Source organism: Protobothrops mucrosquamatus, unplaced genomic scaffold (genome assembly GCF_001527695.2).
Source record: "Protobothrops mucrosquamatus isolate PMUCROS unplaced genomic scaffold, P.Mucros_1.0 scaffold66, whole genome shotgun sequence".
NCBI lineage: Eukaryota > Metazoa > Chordata > Lepidosauria > Squamata > Viperidae > Protobothrops > Protobothrops mucrosquamatus.
In genome coordinates this window covers 192,850-214,127 of record NW_015386444.1, presented here as the reverse complement: position 1 = coordinate 214,127, position 21,278 = coordinate 192,850, and the positions used below count along the sequence as shown (strand labels likewise).

At 38.9% G+C, this 21,278-nt stretch overlaps 1 protein-coding gene across 1 annotated transcript in view; it reads left to right on the top strand.

Moving 5' to 3' along the window:
- The window catches only part of INVS (inversin), a 168,660-nt gene that overhangs the window by 72,671 nt on the left and 74,711 nt on the right, over window positions 1-21,278 (top strand). Inside the window, exon 10 of the mRNA XM_015812068.1 lies at window positions 20,006-20,301. Coding sequence (XP_015667554.1) covers window positions 20,006-20,301 — 296 coding nt within the window. The remainder of the gene's footprint in view (window positions 1-20,005; window positions 20,302-21,278) is intronic.

Here is a 21,278-nt window from a genome sequence, read left to right as displayed (position 1 = left end):
TTTTGGAATAAGATAAAAAAAATGGCTGGAAGAAATATTAATGATAGAGATAGAGGTAAAACCAGAACTCTTCTTATTAGGCATAACTACACAGAAATACGATAAAGGGATATTTTACTTGATGTTACACATTTCCACAGCTGCTAGATTGGCGTATGCACAAAATTGGAGGAATAAAGAAACTCCAACAGAAGAAGAGATTTTATACAAAATTTTATCATGTGCCGATATGGACAGGCTCACAATGGAAATGAAGGACAAGACAGAGTCAGATTATTTTGAAATCTGGGACAAATTTTATTATTGGTGTGAATCAAGGGGGACTGTTCGGGTTATAAGCTAGTGTTAAGATAGAAATATATATAATTGTATGTTAGTATATAGAGAAATAAATTAGATAATGTATTGTATAGAAAAATATGTATGTATATATAGAGATTAAGAACTATATGTATGAAGAGGAACAAATTGTTAGAAATACGTATACTGGAATGTTACGTTATGTCCATTTTTGTTTTAACTGTATTATAAATAAAAAACTTTTTAAAATTAAAAAAAGAATATTCTTTAATCTTTTAATGAAGGCTATATTTCAAAAAGGTCAACAAATATCCACCTCCAAAATTCTAATAAACAAATTCACCACAGCTGTTACAAATCTTTTATCTTTTCCCTTTATTTGAAAGTCAAATTCATCAAATAGCAAAAGAAAATAGAGTTGTAATGGGATTTTTCGCCACAAGATGTCCTCAGTGGACTGTAAACTCTTCCAAAAATTTATCTCTTTCGGCAGCAGAAAAAACAAAAGCCAATATCTCCAATATAATAGATAGAGTAAAAAATATAGCGTTTCTTTTTTATTTTATTTTTTTCAAGGTCCTAGGTATCCAGAAAGAAAAATCAAGTAATCAATAAAGCTTTAATTATTTTAGTTTTTTTAAAACTTTCTTTCCCAAGTAGACAGAAGCTGCTCTCTTAAGACAGGGAAGTGATCAAAAACTTTTTACAGGCAAATAATCAGGACAGAGAGAGGGAGGAAAGGTCTCACCCGGATTCACCACGGTGGTTCTTTATGCTTAGATGATTTTCTGACTTTGGCTGATGCAACTAAGTGATCGGCCATTTTACTGGCCGATCTTTTTCTCCATCGGCCCTACGGAGTTAGTTCGGACTGCAGGGGGAGCCGCTGCTCCACCGCAGCCGAGCAAAGCCTCCTCGACGGTAGTCGCCCCTCCAGGGCGATTTAAGACCCGCATAAGGGTCTACCGGCGGAGGGAAAACAGCCAACAAAGAGAGAGATCTCTTTGTACGACTGAGGTGCCACGATCCGTAAGTGGAAGTCCGATTCTTCCATTTTTTTGTTAATTACAATCAATTTTTTGTCTACTATTCCACTTTTCCCCCCATCTTTTCCGACCTCACCTCCACTGTCTTTATTCTTTCTTCATTTTTCTCAATTGTTTGTTGTATCATCGCTATCCTATTGTCTAATTTATTCATATCCCCTTTCAGTTCTACATGGTTCTTAGACATTGTTTCCTGAATTTTCAACATCGTTTCCTGAATAGCCAATAATGTTGTCTGCATAGTTTGCATGTTTGATATTAGACTCTGTTTTTCTATCCCCAACATTCCTTCTATTGTTCTCTGACCTGATGGGGATGAGGGTGTCAATGATGGACTTGATGTTGTTTTCTTTCCTGTTCTCAATGTTGTCATTGCAGTACTTGTCCTATTCCTCAAATATACAATATTCTTAATATTCCCTTATTTAGCTAGCAGCCTATTAATTTCACACTTTTTCTCTGAACTTCCGTTGCTTCATTTTTCTTTCTCCTCCTCTACATCTACATCCACTACCACCCCCAAACCTCTTTTCTCCTTCTCCAACACCATTCACTTTCTTTTTTCCTTCTTGCTTGACACACAGTCCCTCTAAGGCTTCGGTTTCCTTCTCCAACTGCCTATCCACTCCTGTCAGTCTCACCACCATGTCCCATCCTCTCGCCGTCTCCTTTACTTTTCCCGATCTTCTGTTGCCTTCCGCTCCTTCCTCGTCTCTGTGTCCCAATGTATCTCCACCTTTCTCCACCATTTCCACTTTCTCCAGTCATCTGCTATGTGCTGCTACGTGCTGCTCATTCTCCATTTTCAATTTTCTTTCCTTCGTTTTTTCTTGCTTTTCCCGCTACTCTCCTAGACCACCATTTTCTCTCCAACTTCCACTGTCTTTCGCCGGTCGTCTCACTTCACTCTCGTCTTACTCATTCTGCCATCTCTCATCTTCGTTATACCACCTCCCTTGTCTCTTTCCTCGATCTTCTTACAGCTATTTCCTTCGCCGTACATTAATCCTCTCCTTTTAAAACATTTGCCACAAAGTTCTTTGTCTCCCTCCTGTTAATCCTTTAGTTATTTTAATTTGCTGACTCACAGCTCTTCCCGCTGGGTCGCCGCTTGCTTTGAGGATTCCCTCGCAAATTGAGCTTCCTTCTCACACCAAAACTCACGGACATGTAAATCTTTTTAGGCTCTTCTCTTCTATTACTATTTTGGAATATTTTTACTCACTTCAAATGACACAGTCTGTTAAATAAATCCTTGCTTCCGCATCATCTGTGACTTGTCATGGCCTCGAATTTGCCATCTCACAATAGCAGACACTTTCACACTGGGCTTAAGGGGTTTCTTTTCATTGTAGTGGGTGATCGCCTTTCACCTCGCTACCCCCCAAGGCTTCGCTCTTTATCTCGTGTGGCCCTCCAGACTCTGCGCGCCCCGAAGGGTCCCCGATCGTGGAAGAATCAGAGTTGGAGGACGGAGACTGTCCTCTTTCCTCTACAATGCCTCAACGTCGCCATCGGACGTTCCTATTCTCCACCATATTCAAACACCTAGTTAATAATATAATATCCCATCTAATGGATCAAAACCTCTATTTTCTTCAGTCTTACTCTAGCTTTCTTCCTTTGCCAACTAACTTTCCAAGTCAGTGCATTTGAATCAAGTAATTTTTCCTCTGTTTTTGTGTATATTGTTTGGAATAAGAAAGACCATTTGATTAAAGTATTTTTGGAAGAACGAACCCATTGATATTCATTAAACAGCCTCCCTCCTTCTCCAATTTCCCACAGTTCTCCTAACAGCTCTATCTTCCATTCAATCTTTTCTTGAAATGTGTCTTGAATTCTTGATTGGTAAGATGTCTTTTCCATTTCTGATATTATTGTTCTGTCTTCTAGTTCTTCAGTTGTCTAAATCTGTCATTTAGTTCCTTCTTTAGGTCCTCCATCTTTGGATCTGCTTCCTCTGGTTTTCCTTCTATTTTCTGGGTTGCTAGTTCTTTCTTTGTAGTCATGTTCTGGGTTTGTAAATTTAGATTAGAAAATTGTTCTTTTATCTCCTTTGTGTTACTTCTAGTCTCATCACAAGCTAAAGCAATAGTCTCTTGTATTGATTTCAACATGGAGAGAATTTTTTTCTGATCTTCATCCATATTTTTTTGGTAGTATATCAAACTGAAGACTTTGGGGACAGGTGTTAGAGATGGCTTTTTACCATTTAAAGCTGAGTATGGGACATCCATTTCATTTTTTTGTAGGTGGTCTTTATAATAAAATTTGTTCATCAATCAAAGATTTGTAATCCAAAATATTCCATCATCTCAAGCAATGAAATGTGTTTCTCCTGCAGGGAAATAGTTCCACAACACAGCTCTGAAAGTCAGTTAATATTTATATTTGTAGTTCAGGCAGGCTGGTTTCAAAATAGTTCATCTCTGCCACACCGATAAGCAGCCCAAAAGTCCCCACCCTTTTCCCAGCTGCAGTCTTCAAAGATGAAGTTTTCCAAGGACAGACAGCAAGAATCTTATCTAAATCTGGGATTCAAGCCAAGTTTCCTTTAGGCATAACAAATTGTAGTGCCGTAATTTACTTCTAGATGTCATTAGCACCGTTTTCCAGCTGTTTAAATCCAAACTTATATTACAAGCTTTTCAAATCTCTTTAAAAAAAAAAAGTCTCAAAAACATTTTAGTCACCAAATTTCAAAGTCATATATGTGTATTAATTCCAAATTAAACTTGTAGTTTTCTGTTTCCCCCAAATAATTAGCTTACCACTTTTCTTTTCCTGAGGAAATGTGGTGGAAATTTCCCTTCCCTCTCTCATTGGGGAGGGTGCTTTGGGCAGTTTTTTCTAGGAAGAAGTCTTAGAGTCATAAAGAGAGGATAGAGTCTCACCCAGTTTCATCCACATTGCTGAAAGGTTGCTTGTTAGTGCTTATTGTTTTCCGTTGTCAGCAGCTGACTGGCTACATGAATGTAGCCAGTCTTTCCCCCACTGGTTTGCAGGGCTTCCTCGGATCAAACGGAATGGCCACCATCCTCCCACAATCAATGAGGATCCCAGCTTTGCTTATCACCTCTACAGGGTGACTTTCAACTCTTTCCAGGGTCCCCAGCGGGGCGAAATCGAACATGAAAGACAGAGCCCCGTCTTCCTGCGCCCGTCTCACTGCAATGTGAAAATAGGAAGTGGGCAGCTGTTGGATTTTCTATCTGTTAAATACAATGACAAATGATTAATAGAGGGATTTGAAGATTAGTTTTAACTTTGGAGTAACTTGTTTATTATTTTATATATATTATTAGATTTAGATTTTGACATCAGGGATATTTGTTTATATAATGTAGCATTTTTATTAAATACAGATGGGAAAGTTTATAACTATTCCTAGACCCATTATGTAAGAGGAGGGGAATATTTTTATGTATCTTTCAGAATTCAGCTGGGGTGGATTTTTTTATGTTTAATGTTAAATATATTTGGTATTTGAGATTTTTTTCTTTTTTGTACACATTTTTTTGTTGGATGTTTATCAGTCTGGGTTATTTTCCTTTTTTTTTGTATGTGTTTTGTATTTTATGTTTGGTGATAAAAATAAATAAACATATTTGAAGAAAGAAAGCAGCTGTTGTGCAACTACGGAGAATTGTAGAAAAAGTTCACTTTACCCAAGTCTCAGTCTTGCTTTTTGAGTTTCAGTTTCTCAGAGCTGAAGAAGAAATAAAACAAATACACAACAACTTCCTCAAAATGGAAAATAACTCAGAATTCTAGATCCATGCTGGCTGGGATCTTATTCTTGCAACAGGCCAATAAAATGATAGCTGTTGGACTGGGAATTGGTGATTGGAAACTAGGCAAATTTTAGAAATAGATATTGAGAATAAAACATTTTTGTAATACATATTTTTATTATTTTTTATAATCATAAGTGCTTAGTATTTTATCAGCAACATATTGTCTGGGTTCCAACATTTAACTTACTAATTCATATTAAGTTCCTTTCTCTCTACCGCGTTCTTCTAGCCAATGATAAAAGGTATCCCCTGTTCTAAAATAAACTGAATCTTCTTTCTCTTTCATTTTCAATGTCAATCTATCCATTTCTGCACACTCTAAGATTTTTTTAATTAACACTTCCTCCATTAGTAAATCTTCATTTTTCCAATGTTGAGCGAATACAATTCTTGCTGCAGTTAATATATGTAAAATTAAATATATACACTCTTTCTCATAATTTCCTACAATTATGCCTAACAAAAATAATTCTGGCTTAAAATCTATATGTTTTTTAATAATTTTCTCTAACCATGTATATATTCTTAACCAGAATCTTTTAGCTTTAGAGCATGTCCACCAAAGATAGTAATAAGTGCCTGTTTTTTATTTACATTTCCAACAATTGCTTGATATATTTTTAAACATTTTTTCTAATCTCACCAGTGTTAAATGCCATCTATAAAACATTTTATATAGATTTTATTTGTACGCTACCGCTTTTGTTATTTTAGAATTTCTTTCCCAAAGGCTTTGCCAGTTTTCTTTCAATGTTATGTCCAAAGTTCTTTGACCATGTTATCATTGTTTCTTTAACTTGTTCCTCTTCCATCTTTAAACTTAGCATATATTTATAAAGTTTCTTAATCAATTTTTTGTCTGAGATCAGTAATATCTTATCAAATTCTGTCTGTTCTTATAAAATCCAGATGTTTTAACATCTTTTTCATATGTTGTTTGAATTTGCAGATATGGCCATCATGATAGTTCAATACCCTGTTCTTCTAGTTCTTGTCTATGTTTTAATTTTGCTTCATTATTCAAAATGTCTTTATAGGTCACGATTTTCTCATAGTTTATTAAGTTTGGGTGAACAAACGCTTCCATTGCTGAAAGCCATGCAGGTATTTTCATATAGATTTTCGCTTTTATTTTTTCTCATTCTAACAAAAGTGCATTTTTATGTAATGATATTGAAAGTATCTGTGTATTTTATTTTTCCCATATCATAGAAAGGCATGCCATCCAAGTTGTAGGTCATGTCCCTCTAGGACGGTATAGTAATCTTTTATCTCTAAGAGTTATCCACTCTTTTAGCCATGTTAATATAACTGCTTGGTAATACAAAGTCCAGTCTGGCAGTCCAAATCCTCCATTTTCTATCGCTTCTTGAAGCATTTTTAATTTAATTCTAGCTTTTTTTCCTTGCCAAATAAATTTCAGTATTAATTTGTTTAGTTCATCAAAGAGGTTTTTCCCCCAATCTTATAGGTATAGTTTGAAATAAAAAAAGTATTTTTGATAGAATATTCATCTTCACTGTTGCTATTCTCCCCAACATTGAAAGTTGTAAGTTTTTCCATTTTTCCAAGTCTAGTTTTATTTGTTTTAATAATTTTATGTAGTTATCTTCTTATATTGTTGCACATCTTGCTGTTAAGTAGATTCCCAAGTATTTAATTGTTTTGATTATTTTTCCGATAATTGATTTTTTTTCTTTTTCTGTAAGGTTTTTAGTTATCACTTTGGTCTTTTCTCTATTTATTTTCAGACCTGCCACTTCTCCAAATTCTTCTATCGTTTTCATAAGCTTAAGGCTTGTCTCAAGGAGTTCTTGTAGTATAAAAACCAAATCATCTGCAAATGCTTGTAATTTGTATTTTTCATCTTTTATTTCCAATCCTTTAATTTTCGTATCTTGCCTAATATTTCTATTTAGGTACTAAATGTTAATATAAATAACAATGGGGATAATGGACACCCTTGTCTTGTGCCTTTTTTAAAATTGAAATTTTCTGTAAAATCTCCATTTATGATTAATTTGGCTGTTTGTCTGTAATAAATTGTTTTAATTATATTTATGAAGTTTTTTCCAAAATCCATTTCATCTAGTTGTTGAAACATAAATTGCCAATTTATGTTGTCAAAAGCCTTCTGTGCATCTAGAAATAGACTTCTGGTTTCGTTGCTGTGGTGAGGCGGGCTCGATTTCATCCTGCTGTGAGTCCAAAAAGGACTGAAAGTCACCCCATAGAGGTAACAGACCAAGAGGGGACTCTTGCAGATCGTGGGAAGATGGTAGCCAACCTGCTTGATCCAAGGAGCCCTCCAGAATGGCAGGAGAAAGGCTGGCTCCTTCTACATAGCCAGTCGAAAGCTGCTGACAGCTGGGAGAAAAGTGAGTCAATACAAGTGTGACCAACATTTTGGACTTGGGTGAGACTATTTTCCTTTCTTCTCTACAATGTTAAAACTTGTTCTGGGAAAAAAACAACATCTGAAAGCAATTTCTCAGAGTTAAGAGGGGGTTATCCCTCCCCCCAGAAAAAGGCAGCGATTTAAGTGTTTTGGAGGAAACAGAGTCTACAACAGCATTGTAGATATAACAGAGAGAAACAGAAAAAAGAAAAGTTTGGGGAGTTTTAATTTTTTTTCTTCTTTTTATATTATTTTATATTATTTTTGGAGAATATCGGATCAAACTTGGTCTAAACTAACTGGAAAATTACAAAATGGGCACCTGAGGACATCTAGTGGCAAGAGCAAAGAACTACACTAAACCATTTACTGAACTTATCTAATATTTTGTCTAGAAACTTAGAACTTGGCTAGATGCCCAGACATAGTTTACAGTTTAAATCCTTTGATGTTTGATGTTTCTGACCTTCATAGTCCTGTGGATTATAGCTGAAAAGAGAAGACTTTCTTTGGGCCGTTTTCTTTTTTGCAGGATGGTTATAGCTAAAAGATACAAACTACTTTGAAACTATCTGTTTTTTCTTTGCATTATAAGTACTGTTTGAGCTGTCTAAAGACAGAGTGAGCATGGGTTATAAATTCTTAACATTGGACTGGAGAATTATCTATGGACAGTGGAAACTGAAATAGTGGAAAATCCTCTTGGAGAAGGCCTGTGGACTATTAACTCAAATAGTAGGTCTTGGTGGATTATAAATTTTGACTGAGGGGCAACTTTGGATGCTGAACAATTGTTTTTGGAAGTGAGCCCTATTCCTTTGGATTATAAATATTGTTTGAATTGTGATTTTTACAGCTACTTAAAGACAGAGTGAGCAGTAAGGAACTACTGCTAGCAAGATATTTTGGACTAATTTTTGGCAAAGTGGCAAAGTTGGACCTTGGGATAAATTTTACATTTTTTCCCTTTTTACTCTCCTATTGGTTTGAGGAGCTCAGTGGATTATAAATTATTAATGTTGGACTAGAGAACTACCTATAGACAGTGGAAACTGAAATAGTGGAGAAACTTCTTGGAGAAGGACTATGGATTACCAACTTGAACTGTTTTAACTGTTTTTGGGAAGTGAGCCCCATCTTCAGAAGTGGATTATAAAAAAAAATTCTTATCTCCTTGCTGAGAGAGCCTACTGATCTAGAGATTACAAATAAGGACTACAAGAACTATTTAAGATAATTTTGAAAGATATATTGTGTTGAATATAGTGTTAATGGCTTGGTTGAAGGCTGGTGTGGGAAAAAAGTCTTAGAGTTGGAAAAAGGAGTTTGGGGGGTAGAAATAAAATGAGTGTTCCGAATTTAAGTTAAACTGGTAAGAAAGTGCCTTCAGCCCTATCCTCCGTCTCAGCAAACCCAATATATCAAAGACCAATTGAAGCAATACTCCAACAAGCAAAAGTCAGTAATTTCCAAAAGGAGATGCAAGCAACACTACAAGCGATTCAAGAAACAATTTCCTCTCAAAGGATGATACATGGAAAAATCATGAGGAAACAAAAGACAACCTTGATAAAATGAACCAAAAAATTAACAACATGGATTTCCAATTAGAAAACTTTAAACAGATGGTCACAAAAAATGAACAAAAAATCCAAAAAGTAGAAGATAAGCGACCAACCAAAAGTTGGCAGAACTGAAAGATGAGAACCAAAAGCTGATGCAGATCAACACAGAATTGGAAGATTCAATTGCAGTTATGGAAATGGAAAAAGCATCTTATTTCCTAAGATTCCAAAACATAATAGAGGATAAAGAAGAGGATCTTGCGGATCTGATAACGGAGCTATTGGCTGAAGCACGGAAATTGGGAAACAAGAAATGGAAGGAGAGTTAGATCAAATATTTCGAGTCAACTCAAGCTACGTGAGAAGAAATAAAGTCTCCAGAGAAGTACATGTTAGATTTGTCAAAAGATCAATCAAGAATGAGATTTTGAGAAGAGTGAGAGATGACCCTCTGCTATAAAAAGAAAAAGAGATTGTAGTCCTGAAGCAGATTTCCAGGAGAATAAGAGATGTACAAAGAGAATACCAATTCCTGACTAAAAAGTTAACTGAAAAAAGAGTGAATTTCAGATGGCTGATTCCAAAAGGGATCCTAATCAACTGGGATGGGAAAAGATACAGATTGGACACACCACTTAAGACAATGAAGTTTTACGATAACCATAAAGCATTTATGGAAGATGAAAGTGCAGAACCCCATCCAGAGAGAGAAACAAAGAGATAGGAAGAAATGGTAACAGAAGGAGCAGCTAAGCCAAGGGAAGAAGAAAAAGAAACCGAAAATACAAAGACAGAAAAAGTGGTAAGAGATAAAGAACAGAGACAGATAAGAACAACTAGAAAGTTAAGACCTATATATAATTGAAGGAGATGGAGAAGGAAAATGGGATTCTTTCAATGAATGTAAATGGATTGAACTCCCCTTATAAAAAGGAATTTTTTTTTTACACAACTACAAACATTAAAAATGGACATAATTTATCTCCAAGAAACACATATTAAGAGACAACACTATAAATTGTTGGAGCAATCGAAAATTGGGAAACTTCATTTTGCATTAACTCAACAAAAAAAAGAGGAATAGCTCTATATATTAAAGAAATAATGACTCCCAAACAAATCTATGCAGAAGAGGAAAGAATATTGATGGTAGAGATAATGATAAACCAAAAACAGATACTGATAGCAGCAATATATGCACCTAATAAGAAGGCGGGAAGGAAGGAAGGAAGGAAGGAAGGAAGGAAGGAAGAAAGAAAGACTGGGTGATAGTTAGGGCAATGCAAAAGAGATGGCTTTTTCAGTGGCTCTTTGTGGTAAAAATATATATTTTCCCTGTACCTCAGTCAGCCAGCTATTGTTTGTTTACCTAGAACTTTTGATTGAAAATGGATTATTGTTGGATCTTCTTGAATTTGAGATTTATCTCTCCAAACTGTTTTGCTGAAATAAGCTCTGATGACTGTTTTCTACCCAGAAATCTTGAGTTTGAAGTGTCTTTTTTGTTACTTTGGTAAAAGAAAAATGTAACATTTTTTGAGTCTCTTGTCAGAAACTGGCTGCACACTGCACAGAATAAGCCATTATTTAAGAATAATGAATACTGATGTTGATGCATATACAGTACAAATGCACTTGCCTAGTGAGAGTTTATTCTTTGAGGGCAAATTTCTTGTGAAATTTGTTTGAAATTTACCTTGATTTAAGAGTTTGACAGAGGCATAAGAGGCTTCTCTTTGAAAAATATGTGCAGAACTGTCTTGAGAAGGCAAAATTATTTTCAGTTCCAAAGTATGGGTTATTATCTCCAGAGTCACAAGATAGAGAAAGAAAGTACTTTCCTATAAAGCCTTCTCAATCAGGTTTAATAATTTGATGCAGAAGTATGCTGAACATCAGGTTGGGACAAAGTTTCCTGGGTGAAATTTTGTTTCTTAAAAAAAAAACTTTCAGTAAGCATTAATCAAGGCTGGAAAGTACAAGCCTTCTATACAAACTGTAGCCTCAGAAGGGAAGAGAGGAGAGGCCATGAGTCTGCATCAAGAGGGAATTGCTAAAAAGAGGAGAGAAATTTACTAGCACCTGGAAAGGGAACAGGTACTGGATGCGGTTGCACTGAGAGAGTGCATCCAAAGCAAGATGCAAAACTTTAAGACCAGTTTAAGGCTAGCTGATTTAAATTAGGAACTGTGTTCTGTTTGGTATCCATAGCAACCCAAGCAAAGCAAGCATCTTCTTTTTTGTCCTGATTTTGGTGCCACACAATAATTGGAGGAAATGACAACTCATTCACTATCTCTTCATCTTCTTGATTGAAAATTCAAGGACAGTTTAAGTGCAAAAACTAGTAATTTGCACTTGTCTAAAGAGACCTATTTTTGTTGCTAGATTACAATCTCCAACATCCAAACTCCCATGAAGCTTTTCGGTTTAAAATAGTATTTTATTAGAAAATGCAACTGCAAATGGCACAGTGGAATGGAACGGAATGGAACTAAACTGAACAGAACAGAACAGAATAGAATAGAAGGAACTTTGAAGGTCTTCTAGTCCAGCCCCCTGCTCAAACAGGAGAACCTATACCATCTCAGACAAGTGACTGTCTAGCCTCTTCTTAAAAATCTCCAGTGATGGAGCACCCACGATTTCTGGAGACAACCTGTTCCACTGGTTAATTGTCCTCACTATCAGGAAGTTTCTCCTTAATTCCAGGTTGCTTCTCTCCTTGATTAGTTTCCATCCATTGTTTCTTGTCCTGCCCTCTGGTGCTTTGGAGAATAACGTGACCCTCTCTTCTTTGTGGTAGCCCCTCAAATACTGGAACACTGGTATCATGTCTCCTTTCTTCTTTTCTTTAGACTAGCCAAACCCAAGTCCCACAGCCATTCTTTGTATGTTTTAATCTCCAGGTCTTGACCCATGACTGTTGTGCTAGGTTTGCCAACAACCATATTGTGAAGTTTGCAGATGATACAACAGTAGTGGGCCTTATTCAAGATGACAATGAGGGTGCTTACTGCAAGGAGGTTGAGGGGTTGGTGAACTGGTGTAAGGAAAACAGCCTAGTTTTAAATACCGGAAAAACCAAAGAGATCGTTGTCAATTTCAGAAAAGGCAGGCACAGCCACACTTTTTTGTGCATTAATGATTCACCTGTGGAGATGGTTACCAGCATCAAATTCCTGGATGTGCAGTTAACAAGTAGGCTGGCTTGGTCACTCAACAGCAAGACACTGGTGAAGTGGGCACAGCAGCGCCTGCATTTTCTGCGTCGCATGAGAAAAGCACATCTTCCTTCTCCTATCCTTACCACTTTCTACAGGGGGACGATCAAGAGCATCCTGTCATACAGCATCACAGTCTGGTTTGGAAGCATCACTGTTTCAGACAGGAAGGCGGTGCAGAGAGTGGTGAGGATGGCTGAAAAGATCATTGGCAGTTCCCTCCCTCCCATCCAGGACATAGCATAGAAACGGTGCTTGAGCAGAGTCCGTAAGATTATCTGGGACATTACTCATCCTCTTCACGACCTGTTTTCCTTGTTACCTTCTGGGAGATATCCGAAGCAGAACATCCAGATTCAGCTATAGTTTCATTCCATACCACATTAAACTTATGAACTCTCAAGCTTCCTCCTTCCATTATATATTCAAGATAGACAGTGTTTAATATTTATTTGTTATGTATATGTAGGGGTGTGAGTCTATACATATGTTGTATATAGTTTGTTTAGGTGTGTGTTGTGTATGTGTTTGAGAGTGGGCAACTAAATTTCATTTTTGATGTGTGCCGTTGTGCCCACAGTAAAAAATGACAATAAAGCTTACCTTATCTTATCTTCTCTGAATTTTTTCCAAACTCTCAACATCTTTTTTGTGATATGGTGACCAAAATTGGCTATAGTATTCCAGGTGTGGTCTTACTAGGCTTTTATAAAGCGGTATTAATACTTGCATGATCTTGATTCCATGCCTCTGTTTATACAATCCTGGATTGTATTAGCTTTTTTGGCTGCTGCTGCACACTACTGGCTCATAGTCAAGCGATCGCCACATAGGACTCCAAGGTCTCTCTCACAGTTGCTGTTTTTAAGCCAGGTCTCGCTTAATCTGATTTTTCCTGCCTAAATGTAAAACTTTGCTTTTCTCCACATTGTCATTTTGTTTGATAGGACCCATTGTTCAAGTTTGTCAAATTCTTTTTGGATCCTGAGTTTGTCTTCTGAGGTGTTTGATATTCCTGCTAGTTTAGTGTCATCTGCAAATTTGATAAGTTCCCCTTCAATTCCCTCATCTAAGTCATTTATGAAGATATTGAAGAGTAGTGGGCCTAAGATGGAACCTTGTGGTACCCTACTATTTACTTCTCTCCATGTGGATGTAGTGCCATTGAGGACTACTCGTTGAGTACGGTTTGCTAGCCAGCTACAGATCCATCTGGTGGTGATGTTGTCTATTCCACCTTTTCCTAGCTTACCAAGGAGTAGGTTGTGGTCTACCTTGTCAAATGCCTTATTGAAATCTAAGTATACTAGGTCCACTATGTTTCACTGGTCTACTAGTTTAGTCACTTTATAGAAGAATGAGATGACATTGATTTGGCATGATCTGTTTTTAACAAACCGTGCTGGCTACTAGTTATGACTTTGTTTGCTTTTAGTTGTTTGCAGATCTGTTTTTTGATTATCTTTTCTAGGATCTTCCCAGGTATTGATGTTAAACTGATTAGTCTGTAGTTTCTTGGGTTCGGTTTTTTTCCTTCTTGGGTTCGTTTTTTTTCCTTTCTTGAAGATGGGGACCACATCAGACCTTTTCCAATCCTCAGGTACTTCCCCAGTTCTCCAGGATTTATGAAAGATGTGGTGCAACGATTCTGAGATAACATCTGCTGGCTCCTTCAGAAGAGGTTGGATTGTTTTCTATTGCTAGTGTTTGCATTATATTAAATTCCAGTGTGATGTGGTCACTTTCGCCAAAGGTTCCAGTAATTTTGATCCCTCTATCACTTCTTCTCTGTTTATAATGATTAAGTCCAGTATAGCTTTACAACTAGTTCCCTCCTCCATCTTTTGGGTGACAAAGTTGTCGGCTAGGTTGGTTAGGAATCTGTTTGATCTCCCACTCTCTGCAGAGTTTGTCTCCCAGTTGATATCTGGATAGTTGAAGTCTCCCATTACTACTGTGGCATGCTTCCTACATGCATTTGTTAACTGGTTGGCAAAGAGTTCGTCTATTTCTTCTGATTGGTTTGGTGGCCTGTAATATACACCTATGGCAATGTCACTTTTTTTCTTTTATATTGACCCATATACATTCTGGAGAGATTTTATCTTTAATCATCTGCATTTCTGCAGATATGTAGTGTTCTCTTACATATATCGCAACTCCCCCTCCTCTTTTTGTAAACCTGTTTCTTTTGAACAATTTGTATCCATCATTCCATTCCATTCATGGGTTTCATCCCACCAGGTTTCTGTTATGCCAACTATGTCATACCCTCCCTTGTGTATTATTGCTTCTAGTTCGCCCTGTTTGTTCCCCAAGATTTGAGTGTTTGTATATAAGCATTTAAGACTTTTATTCCTGTCTATGGGAGTGTTCCCTGTAACTCCTGGTTGTTGTTTGAGTGCCTACCTCATTGTTTGTTTTATTTTCTTGGGATTTGTGATTCGTTTTGGGTTCTAGAGATTTAGAGATTGGTCACCCTCTCCCCTCAATTTTATTTTAAAGCCCTCTTGTAATGAATAACACTTTTTTCCTGCTGTATTTGACCTAACTATGTATATTTAATTCAATAACCTAAAACATGAAATTCCAAACTGCGTACATTGTGTGTGTGTGTGTGTGTGTGTGTGTGTGTGGACCACGGTTCGGCAAACCACGGCTCTGGAGCTGCATGCAGCTTTTTCAGCTGCCTCCTGCAGCTCCCAGTCATGTGCAGTGCCCCCCCCCAAAAAAGTGGGACTAAAAAAGTTGAACCAATGAATTCAAACTTCTCACGAAAAAAACCTTGCGAAGTTTGAATTGATTGGTTCAACTTCTTTGGTTTGTGGGACACCCGTCTGCCTGTCAAGCCCTGTGGGCTTGACATAGATGGGGGGGGGGGGGAAAGACAGCTCTGGAGGGAGGCATGTTGTTGTTTCCATTGGCATCGTGATTCCTTCAGTTTTCACTATTTTTCTTTGTTTGATATTGAGTGTGGCACATTTGTCCAATCCAAACTCCATTGCAATATCTTGGTTGTATATACAGGCAGTGTTGAACAGCAATTTTATTTCAGATGATGTTTTTCAAATTGTCCATGTAAAGGAGGTGGGATAACTAGGCAGATGTTTTGGATGTTTGATAGCCAGGGCCTAAGGCAGTGGTGGCGAACCTTTTAGAGACTGAGTGCCCAGACTGCAACCCAAAACCCACTTATGTATCGCCAGGTGCCAGGTGGGCGTGGCCTACTGGGTGGGCGTGGCTGTGGTGGTCATGGCAGACTGGGTGGGTGTAGCCAAGGTAGGCGTGGTCACCTTGAAGTTACTTGTGGGGAGGGACACCTATGGGGGCTGGGCAGCGTTGGATCTGGCAGGTGGGGCAGGAGGCTCGTCCTGCGGGGTGAGATGAGGCAAAGCGAGGCAGGGTGGGGGTGCCATTGTCACAGGGCAAGGCGGGGCAAGGGCCAGGGTGGCTGCTGCCTGACACCATTAGCCCCCACACACAGAGGCCAGCTAGCGCATGGGGGCCGACAGTGTCCGTTAGCAGCCCCAGCCTGCCAGCCCCTCGACCGGCACATTCTGGGGCTCCGCAGCCCGCCACCAGCAGTTCAGAGAAGCCGCCTCTGAACTGGACGGACGGCCAAAAGCTGAGGAGGCAATGCAGTGGGTCGCGGCCAGGAAAAGGAGAGCATGTGAAGCCAGGAGGTATGGGACAGGGGGGAGGGAAACCAGCCGTGCTGGGATACATCCGGCCATGTAGGACCTCGGTGAGTTAGTGGGCAGCTGGCTGAAGAGGGACGGTTGCCATCTCGGGCATGGCACACGTGCCCACAAAGAGGGCTCTGAGTGCCGCCTCTGGCACACGTGCCATAGATTCGCCACCACTGGCCTAAGGTATTCAGTATTGTTGACAGAGGAATCAGTGCAATGACAAATATGATAGTGATTCTCCTTGGAAGATTCCTCTTGATATTAATCTCTCCGATTCTATTGTCATTGACCAGCATCTGTCTCATCCATTGTGTCATCAAATATGCACAAAGCTTCTGATTTTTCTATTGACTCCTATTATTTCTAGACACTAGATTATCAGTCATGTGGCAGGAAGTTGAATGACTTCTTGTAATCAATACATGCTACATTCAAGCTAATCTTCCTTCTCTTGCGGTTTTCCAGAATCTTCTTATCAATTAGGAAATGATATTTTGTCCCTCTGCTCTTTGAGCAGTTTACTTTCTGCTTGGGTGGAAAGAGCTTATATTCAGCTAGATGCTATTGGACTGCATCAACTACCACATCAGTTAATAATTTTAAAGTTGTTGATAAGCTGATAATTGACTTGTAGTTACCTGGTGCTGCCCCTTTTGCTGAATCTTTCATTGTCAGATAGGTTTTGCCAGATGCTAGCCATTTTTCATTTTCATCTCCTTACACCAGACATGTCAAACACAAGGCCCGGGGGCCAGATGCGGCCTGCGAAGTGGTTTCATGTGGCCCACGAAGCCATTCTTGAAACAGTGAGGAAATGGCCCCCACTGCCGTGGCCCTGGCCCAAGCCGGCCGGGAGCCAATGTACAATTTTGTGGTGGCCATCTATGCTGAAATGCATTCAGTCTTAGCTCCACAAGGCTGTCTGGAAACAGCAAGGAACCAGCCCCTGCCGCATTGGCTGCACCCCCTGGGTGCATGCTGGGGAGGTGTCATTCTTTGTGAGGAATGAAAAAAATGCACCATCGCCTGGAAGTGGCCAATAAATGGCCCTCGCCTACTTCACATATCCGGCTTGATGGGCTCTGGGGGAGGGGTTTCGGCAGGCAGCAGGGCGCTTTCTTCACAGTGCTGAGAGGCTGAGCCGGGCAGTGCAAATCGAAAAAGAAATGTGAGGCCGCCCAGCTTCCAGCCTACCTGGTTTCAGCAGGCAGCGGGGCGTTCTCCTCACAGCGCCAAGAGCTGAGCCGGGTGGCACGAATCTGATGAGAAGTGCAATGCTGCCTAGCCCCCAGCCTGCCCAGTTTCAGCAGGCAGCAAGGTGCAAAGCTGGCGAGCTTCGCACTGCCCGGCTCAACCTCTCGGCGCTGTGAGGAGAGCGCCCCACTGCCTGCCGAAACCGGGCAGGCTGGGGGCTGGGCAGCATTGCGCAGGTAATATTGACTCTCACGCTGCTCATGGCATCTCCTCCCCCAGAGCCCACCAAGCCAGATATGTGAAGTAGGTGAGGGCCATGTGCTGGCCACTTCCAGGCGATGGTGCATTTCTTCATTCCTCACGAAGGGTGACACCTCCCCAGCTGCATTTCTTGCCTGTTTTTCTCCCTCCCTCATCTCAAATATTTTCCCACCACTCTGTACTTAGGAAGGAAGAAAGGAAAGAAGGAAAGAAGGAGAGGGAGGGTCTGAGGGAAGTCCTGCCTTAGTCCTGCCCTGCTGCCTTTTCACCATCCCCTTGCCCCCTCCTCCTGGCCTATCCTGGGGGGTCTCCCATCCTATTGCTAAGGAAGCTTTGGATACAAAGCTGGGTCTCCTCCCATGGAGAGGGAATGGGCCTCCCTTGTACTTTGTCCTTGTACCCATCATGAGCAACCTGGGTAAGGAGAGCAAGCACAGCAGCAGCAGCCTTGAGGAGGAGGTAAGTGCAGCTGGGCGCCTCCTTGGGGAAGTGGGGCTGGGCTTGGTGCCGCGGGTGCTCGAGGGCCAGGCTGGGCATTTGACCTCTGCTGCCCAAGGCTCCGGGCAGCCCGTGCCACCATCCAGCCCCCCCCCCGCATGGCCTGAGAGGAACAGTGAGGCTCCTCCAGTGGACCATGCCTTGGCATTTGCCCTGGCCCCATCCCCTTCTGCCAGAGACCCTCAGATCTGTCCCACTGCTGCCCAGGCCCCCACAGGCACCCTTGATGCGAACGATGTAGAGCTGGGCACACCCACTCCATCCATGCCCACCCAGTAGGCCATGCCCACAGTGGCCCACACCCACCCAGCCCCCCAAGGGCAACTGCAATGCTGATGCGGCTCTCAGGTGAAAATAAACCACATGGTTTTTGATTAAAACAAAGATTTATGGTCTACACCCAATTGTTGCCAAGCAGTTTAGAAACATAGTGTAAGGCAGGGGTGTCAAACTCAATTTCACTGAGAGCCGCATCAGCATTGCAGTTAAAATTAGGGCTTTTTCCTATCACATCTCATTGAAACAGCACATTTCAGGATTGTTTCTGAAACAGAGGAATCAATGAAGGCATGCTATATAGTCTGTTGTGTGTCAACAGTCACAAATCATGTTACAATACTTAAAGTTTAAAATAGCAGAGAATATTCTGATCTGACATTTACCAATGACTATTATGTAACATATTGTTTTGTCTTTGCAGGTTTTATTTGTTTACTTCCATTTTTTTAAAAAAATAATATTTTGTATTTGGGCTTGTATTGGATTTCTGCTTGCAACAAATTGACTGCATGGAGAAGGCTGTCATATTATTGTGGGGTGAATTAAAAATGTCTCTTTAAAGGATGGAAGGGAACTAAACAATCTTGTCTTCAGAATCAAGGTGCTGCAAGTGAACTATGGTTGCCTCATGTTTCCACAAAGAATTGGGCTTTTGTTGTGAATGCTATACATAGGCTGCTATTCCTTATTGGAAGAGATAATCTTTCAAATATTCTTAGTCCTCAAACAGGAATATATATATATAGTAATTTATATTTTACTAAAGAGAAAAAAAGCAAAATGTATTTATTGTATTTATATCCTTTTTCCTCTGGGTACAGTTTATGTAGAGTTTTACCTTAATTTTAATCTCTAGGAATAAATGTCAAACTCGTGACGTCACGTGACGTCGTGTAACATATTAGCCCGGTTTTGCCATTGCCGGCAATGGGGTGGGCGCGGCTTCCACTGCTGTAAAGTAAGGTACAGTGAGGTCTGTAATCAAGAAATGACTTAAACCAATACTTTCATTACTGCAGTGAACCATATCTTCACTTTGCATGGTGTATAGTAAATATATGATGATGTGCCCTATTTTCATTAATTTTTGTTCCTGAATAAATTTCAAAGGCAAACCTACATAGTATGTGTTGCATTGACCCAATTTAGGTTGTAACCAAAACATTAATTAGAAAAACTGCTTTATATATGACCAGCAAGATTCAATGCCTGTTATAGGTGTGATCTTTGCACTTGGATTACCTTTTCTTCATCTGGAACTGATTACTTGATCTGCTGTTATGATATTTTTAAGCTTTTTATTGCTGCTTCATTATTTATTCTATTGCTTATTTTATTTTCTATGTACTATGTTTTAATATATTTAAACTTAATTAATGTTTTAATTATTTATTTAAAAACCTAGGGATTTTATATGAGAAGCAGATTTTTTAAACTAAGATCTAAGTTCTTAGTTTATGATAATGTACAGAATTTTCTCAATCTAAATCAATATGCCAAATATTTTATTTTAAATATGTAGTTAAATATCCAATGACATCAGTGAGATATGTAAGGATTCTTAATTTGATTGGATTAGGTCCTTAGGTTGTTTTACGTGAATAATCTGTGATTAGCAGAAAAAGAGTACAAGTAATATGTGGTTTTGATCTTTTAAAACAATTTCTAACATTTTAAGAACTTTTCAGTGAGAAATTCAAAATAACTCTTATAATCCATTAACTCTTAAATATTATAAATATTGACTGTAGGAAAAGAGAAGAAGAAAATAAAAGAAAAGCCTCAGAACAGCAGAAAGAAATGCAGAATTGCAAAACTACTAAGATCCATATGCAGCAACAGAATTTTCCAGAGACGGAAAGAAATCTTTTGGGAGTTCATACTTCACAGTGCTTTGTTCCACCTGTTAAAAGGCATCCATCTGGCAACATATCACAAAATCAACTAGGAAAAAGCAAGAGAAGCCCTGTATTATCAAGCAAAGTGACTATCAAGAACAAAAGTCATTCAGTAGAGCTACTTGGTGAAGATCACAAAAGAAAAATGGGTTTGTAAACTCTTTTACCATTTGTCAAGTCTAAAACTAGACTCCTCTTATGGACCATAAAATGGGAGACTGGAAAGGCAAGAATCCAGTGCTTTATATTACCATATATACCATAGCCACCTTTGTGCTACTTGATTTGGGCCAAGTAAGCAGCAAATGCATCTTAATTTATGGAAGTGTCAGGTTTCTGCTCAATAGAGGATAGCTATGCTGATCATAGAAAAAGATGTGTTAGTATATAAAAGTATAGAAATAGTGAAGAGAAAAAGGAAAACAAGTCATAGTTTTTGAGGAAGGATTCAAATGGTTTGAATAATATATGTAAAAATGGCTAATAAGAAAGATAGCTGAGTAAAGATATATCATTGCATATTTTCATCAGGCATATTTCAACAGACAGGACATGGAAGAAGGCCAAACTAGATGGAATCAAAAGTAGTTCAGATGAGACAAAATTGAGTCAGTTGAGATAAGTATTATGCTCCAGGAGTTTTGACAATAGCGGGGGGGGGGGGGGGGGGGGGGGGGGGGGGGGGGGAGAAAAGAATTTGGTGGGTCCTGAAAATGTTTTATTAAAATGTCTATAAAGAAAGACAAAAACTAATACAAACTAACATAAAGGAAGAAAAATGAAAAAGAAAGATGTCAAACAGAAAGAAAAATGCAAAAAAATAAAATTAAAGAAAAAGAGAAAAAGATACAAAGAAGTGCCTTACAGTATTCTTCACAGTAATAATAGCTATATTTTAAACATGATGCCATGATGCCCTTCTTTCTATATTTTCTGTCCAATTATCAAAGCCAAAAACAGGCTCAGCTTTTTCATTTTTAATGCAAAAAACTGACAAGAGGTTTCTAGTTGCCAATAAATGTAGATAGTGCCTTTTCTCTAATTAAAGAATTTAATTTATACAACTCACAAGATGTGTCAATTTCATTGACTATTTCTTCATAGTGGGTAGTGTTGAATCTCTCTA